Source organism: Malus sylvestris, chromosome 4 (assembly GCF_916048215.2).
Source record: "Malus sylvestris chromosome 4, drMalSylv7.2, whole genome shotgun sequence".
In the NCBI taxonomy this organism is placed as follows: domain Eukaryota; kingdom Viridiplantae; phylum Streptophyta; class Magnoliopsida; order Rosales; family Rosaceae; genus Malus; species Malus sylvestris.
The window spans coordinates 5,535,598-5,542,201 of NC_062263.1; the positions used below are offsets into that span (position 1 = coordinate 5,535,598).

A 6,604-nucleotide genomic window follows, 5' to 3' on the forward strand; every position below is an offset into this window, starting at 1 on the left:
AGCCAGGTAGACCTGCAAATAAAAAAAAATGCTCAACCTTTCTTCACATCCGAGAGGGCACTTTCAGCAGAGTCTCTCGAAATACTCAACTTCTTTTTCCCCCGATAATACCTCTGCAAACAAGCCACACAAGACCAAGAGTATCTCATATCATCAGGGCTAAAAGCAAGAGTATCCCATATCATGCTTTTTCCCTGTCTTTTCCTTTGGCTTTGTTCTTACCTGCAAGACAAGGAGAAAGAGAGCAATCAGTCAGCACTTGGAATCAAGCTTCCAATCAGGAACTGACTACCTGGAACTCCTTACCTGGCCTTGCTCTCGAGTACTCATCTTCAACATCTTATGCTTCCAGAAAAGATACCACATCTGCCTGAAGAACAGATAGGGCAAGTGAGAAGGATACAAGGAAGCATGTGGAGACAAGCGCAACAGAACACGTGTCGATTCATCTATTACTTTGTCAACAACAAAAGTATCCCATATCATCAAGATCGAACGCACTATTGATTTGATGGACTTGTTTTGACCCTCAAATTCTTGAGTCAGCCTTATACTCTGAAGGAAACCAGAAAACCCTCTAGCCCAGTTTAAGAATAAGCCTATGGAAAGTTACTTCTTCAAAAGCAAAAGTATCTCATATCATCTCTTCTCCTTTTTCTTCTCTTTATCCTTCTTGCTGCCTGCAAGATAGGGAGAATGAGAATAATCAGTCGCAACTTGAAATCAAACTTCTAATCTGGGACTGATTGCTTGGAACTCTGATTGCTTACCTTGTCTGTCACCTCTTTCGACAAATCTCATAGCTCAGCGACTTGGGGGACTCCTACTACATGGTTTGTATTGCGCTTGACCAAGCCTGAAACTACAAGTAAGCTTCAAGTCAAATTGATACATTACCTTGTGCATCTCCATCAATTAAAGATACCACCCCTGGATGGAGGAAAAGTACTTTCAGAGAAGATGCCACATCTACCTATGAGACAGATAAGGCAAGTGAAGACGATACCACACTTCGGTACTTAGAAGTTTGGTGATTACTCAACGGCTTGGATCTTGCAAGTCCCCAACTGATGAGCTTCCCTCACTCGGGAACTTAGGGGAGCACTGGTTGTACCATACTTGACCAATCCTGAAACTACCAAGCACCGGTCAACGTTATACCGTTAAGGACCCATAAGAGTTTCCCTCCAACCAAGAGGCCAATCACAGCGCAACACGTGTCGACATCAAAAGCCAATCATAACACGACACTTGTCAATGTCAGAACAAAGCTAGAAACTTTCTTCTATGAAAGGAGATCATTCTCCCACAATATTTCCTAATGTCATTTGTACTAAATCATTCACTGGTACTCACTAAAGGAGAGCTTGAACCTATGTACTTGTGTAAACCCTTCATATTTAATGAGAACTCCTCTACTACGTGGACGTAGCCAATCTGGGTGAACCACGTACATCTTGTGTTTGCTTCCCTGTCTCTATCCATTTGCATACTTATCCACACTAGTGACCGGAGCCATCTAGCGAAGGTCACAAACTTAACACTTTCTGTTGTACCAAAGTCCTTCCTGATTTTGTGCATCAACACCTTCTATTCATACTTGAAGGGAATGAAGCACGATGACTTTTGGATAAAATACATACTTCACACTTCAACTATGAGTCTTCAATACCACTGAACAAATCGGGTAACATATGCTTCAAATAACCAAACGATGATGCAACAATAATACCTTCTGTAGATTACTATTATGTGATGCACGAACCAAATTAGATCTTCCAAGAACCATGTCATCCACATAATATAGCCCTTCTTTCTTAGTGACATGCCTAATGATCTCATTTGTCTGAATATCCTGAAGCAAGCAAAATAAAGGATACATTAATACAATGCAATCCAATTGTTCAGTGACTTGTGGTACAAACAATAAGTGATGGGACAATGACTGAACCAATAAACAATTATATAACAGGAGAGAGGGTGTAAGACAAACTGTTCCCGCTCCAACAACAGGAGCAGTAGTACCATTGGCAGTTGCCACACACTTTCTATGAGGATAGCTTATAGATTGAAACAAAGTCTTATCATACGTCATATGATCCGTTGCACCAAAATCCAAAATCCAACATGTACTCGTCATTGTTATAACACAACAGTAATACACTACAATCACACTTATACTCAAGACTCAAGTCCAAAAGCAAATCTCATATGCAAAAAAAAGACCACCCATATGCTGCATTGCATGTAGCAACAAACCACACAAATTTACCACCTTAAAAAACCATACGCTGCAATCCAACAGGACCAACAATACCCACTGCACAAACATGTTGCAATCCAAGCACAAAGAGCCCCATGGTAGAGCGGGAAAAACCCACTTGATGAATTAATGCTTGCTGCCTGATTACAACAGCAACTCCCCTTCTCTCTTTGTTTTGTTTTTTCTTTTGTGTTGTTTTGGTCAACAATTGCAGACTGTAGCAACAAAAAAGCACGGCAAAGAAAACACGCTCACGAAATTCACACGGTACAAAATAGGGAGTTTTAACGAAAAGCCCATGGTACTGTTCACTTTAACGAAAAACCACATTTTTACACTAAAAAATCAATCCTGGTACTATTCACTTTACCATTTATTTTGTCCTTACTGTTAAAACTCAAAGTTTTCAAGCTCTTTTCGTTAGTTTTCCTTACAAAATAAGGTGGCAGTACAACATAGCTTTCCACGCTACAACTCTAATTAGAGAACACAACCAATATCGTAGCAGCCTCAAGTTTTTGTATGGTAGCAGACAAGCAGCCGACAAGTACACACTGCAAGTCAATACACGGTACAATTGCAAAAAACACAGCAATGTACACAATTTATGGTTTAGTATTCGTACCAAAACCAAGCTTTGATACCAAGAAGAAATACATTAATACTTCGTTATTTTATTCATCATCTAGGGTTTAAAAATATATAGACACACATATCTTATTCTGCAAGGAAAGTAATTACAAAGGATTAGGAAACTAAATCATAAAGATTACATATCATAATCCTACCTAAAATAAGACTCCAATAACATTTACAATTAAGACTCAAATCAACAATAATGTGGGTGGAGTCATCGCAACCCCACATCAATTTGTTCGTCAATACAACGTAGGGTCCTTCCTACCATACGCCTTTTTGCCCTAAATGAGATTAAGATTGGATAAAGATTGAGACGTCTAATAAGAGAAGCTAAACTAAACTACTTACCAACTTGGTGAGGGTCTATAAAGATTTAATGCCGACCCAAACTCCACTGTTTAATTGATTTGATTTATACCTGAACGGTCCATTTAATTGGTGGCGTATCAACTAATTATGTATTTATATCCACCATCTGTGCGCTTAACCCACCTACTGAAAAGAGTCATTCACAATTGAATGTATTGTGAATGTGTAAATCCGACTTAGCGAAGTTGGCTTGAGCAATGTTCTCTACTCTTTACCCTTAAGTTTGAATTTCTTTCTCGTAGTTAGATGAATTCAGTATAATTATTCTACTGTTTGTAAAGCAAAAATGTATTGTGAATGTATGACTTGCCGATTCATAAAAACCATAGTTGAAAGTCATACAGTTCTGTTTTATTAATTGAGATAATAAATCAATATCTCGGTAGATATCTAATATGTTACTATGAATCGTGATAATGCAATTAAACGTACTATTATATTTAAATAATGGTTTAGATCAAAGTCTGGTATCTTATATTGATCGTGCTAAACTGTTTGGCTAGAAAAGAATTTTTTTATTGTGCCCGGAACATATATGGAAACTATGCTACGTGTCATTATATGAGTGAAGGACAATTTTATTATAAGTGGAGGACAATTTTATTTTTTAAGTTAATTTTTTTTATCATAAGTATCTCATCATTTGTATAGTAATACGTAGTATACCAGTATTGCAGACACTGAAAGATCTCTCGGCAAAAAGAAGATTTGCGTGAATTGTTAAGCGGGGGCCATTTTGTAATTTCAATTGCAGCAGCTGCTTGGGCATATATAATTGAGTAAATCCATGCCCTTTTCGCTATAGTTCAAAGCAGTACAAGATGGAAATGTCTAAAGGCGCCAATGATCTCCTCCCAGAAATTCACATTCAGTCTGTGCAGACCGTGACACCAACGAAGGTAACCGATCCACGGCAAGTGCGCCAAGTGTCAGCGGTAGACCCTATAGGTTTTGGAATATTCCGGAAGTGTCTTCACATCCTTCTTTACCACGCAAAGGCAACCGAGGACGGTGCTCGTTGGTTTCACGTTGGATGGCTCAGGGAGTCTCTAGCAAGGGCCTTGCTGGAGCAACCGTTAATAGCAGGGCGATTTCGACAAGCTTTTGATCGTCAGAATGAGGAAGGAAATCAACTGGAGATTGTGTCAAATGATAGTGGCGTTAGACTTTTTCAGACAAGCATCCCGATAACATTGTCTGAGTTTCTTGATTTGAAGGGCAGCAGAGACGGAGAGGATGCGGAAGCTAAGCTTGTGTTTTGGAAAGATATTGATGAACAAAATCCTCAGTACTCTCCACTTGTTTATGTTCAGGTAATCAACTACATGCATCTTTTATGTAAAGAGCTTTGTGTTTTTATTATTATTATTTTGAAGTTAACCTCGACGGTACTGGTGAAGTTAATTAATAGAAGGAGGAAAAAATAACGCTTAAATTGGGGACATAAAACCAAACCCCTCAAAAGAATTTAAGCTAGCTTTCACTAGAACAAAAATGATTAGACAAGGGATATCCCCTGTTGCCTAGGACAATTTTTGTTCTAGTGTTTTGGGGTGTAAGGTATTTTCAAATTTGAAACATGGATGATTATTGCTTGGTTTTTATTATATATTTTTCATTGTTTTTTCTCTTAGGTGACCAAATTCCAATGTGGAGGATGCTCAGTTGGAATTAGTTGCAGCATTCTTCTGGCAGATATTTTGTTGAAGGAAAACTTCTTAAAGAAATGGGCTAAAATTCACAACAATCTGCTTTCAAAAGATGATCTACCTGCAGCACCAATGTATTATATACCTGATATTATGAAATCTACTGGTTGCTCCCCCACCAGCATATTTAGCTCTAATCCTAGCAACAAATGTGGCCAAACTGTTATTTTCACTATCTCTGCGGAGACTGTAAATCCATTGAAGGATGATGCATTGCAGCTTTGTGTTGAAGAAGCAGAGAACAAATACGGTAACAATATGGCTCCCAACTTTCCCATGTTTTTGAAGACCAACTACCGCAATGCAATCAAGGTTGAGAAGTTTCCAAAAGATGGACTTATTAAGCCGAAACGGCTAGGTAGTCGGAGTCAGCTTTCTAGAGCAGTGTGGGATGATTTTGGAGCAAATGAGATCGAATTTCGCGAAGGGAATAAGCCGGAATATGTTTCATATTGGGTTGGATTCGTTTCTGGTGGACTTGTCATGGCAATGCCATCGGCTGATCGGAGGGGCTCTCTCAATGAAGTGAAAGTAGTGATTGTCACAGTTCCTATTGAGAAGGAAGTTTAGTGGTCTTCAAACTCATAGTTTCTGGGAAATTTGTGCTTCTATAACTCCCAGTATCTCTCTTTAATTTGATAAATAAAAAATCATGTATAAGTTGCTGGAATAAGATTCAATGATATAAACAAAACAATACATGTGTTTATATGGTTAATCATAAACAAAACGGACTTGCATACCTGAACTTAACCAAGTTAACTAGTGCATTGAGCCCCCACTCTGCACCCAAATTCGTATTACTTCATGTAGGTTAGATTAGATTATAGTATCGCTTCTCCACAAAAAATTGAGCTAAATCATCAATGAATTTTTTTTCTATAAGCACATTGATCCTTCAGTAATTGCAACGGTAATTTTAATTAAACGCTTTTTAGCCAAAATGGTCATTGAGATTTGCATAACTTCTTACTTTGATTCCTAATATTTGAAGTGGTCATTGAGATTGTCCACCATCAATCATTTTAGTCATTTTGTGAAAAAATTATGTTAATTAAGAATCAAAATGACAAAACTACCCTCAATTTAAAACAATTGGCCAAAATGATTTGACAAAAAATTGAGGGTATTTTGGTCATTTTATTCTTATTTTATGGAGATTTAATGACCAAAATGATTGATAATGGACAATCTCAGGACCACTTCTATTGATTTCAAATATCAGGGATCAAAATGAGGAGTTATGCAAATCTCAGAAACCATTTTAAGGCTTAACTAAATAATATAAGAATGCAAGAAAATCTAATCAGTTAGGTGACAAGTCAGATTTCGACGAATCGATGAGAGAACAATTAAAGTGGCAGTTTTGCCATTGAAAGCAATTCAAGTGGCCGGTTGAGCAAAGTCAACATATCTTAACTCCCCACTCCCAGAATTTTAACGCTAATAGACCGGTGTGGTTCGCAAATTAAGTTTTTTGAGAGTGAAAATTTTCATACTCATTCCCAAAGTTATAATTCGCGAACCAACAACGAAGAAGCTTTGTCTTCGTATATTTAAGTGATGCTGAGTGGAGGAAAAAAACCCACAACAATCATATTGAGATTGAAGATACAACATAAAG

The 6,604-nt window shown here is 37.7% G+C and overlaps 1 protein-coding gene across 1 annotated transcript; it reads left to right on the forward strand.

The window, feature by feature from the left end:
- The first annotated feature begins 4,059 nt into the window (after nt 1–4,059).
- Nucleotides 4,060–5,710, forward strand: LOC126620011 (taxadien-5-alpha-ol O-acetyltransferase). Its single transcript, XM_050288468.1, has 2 exons — nt 4,060–4,584; nt 4,906–5,710. The coding sequence occupies exons 1-2, from the start codon at nt 4,093–4,095 to the stop codon at nt 5,548–5,550; spliced, it is 1,137 nt and encodes a 378-aa protein (XP_050144425.1). The 5' UTR covers nt 4,060–4,092; the 3' UTR covers nt 5,551–5,710.
- The last annotated feature ends 894 nt before the right edge of the window (nt 5,711–6,604 follow it).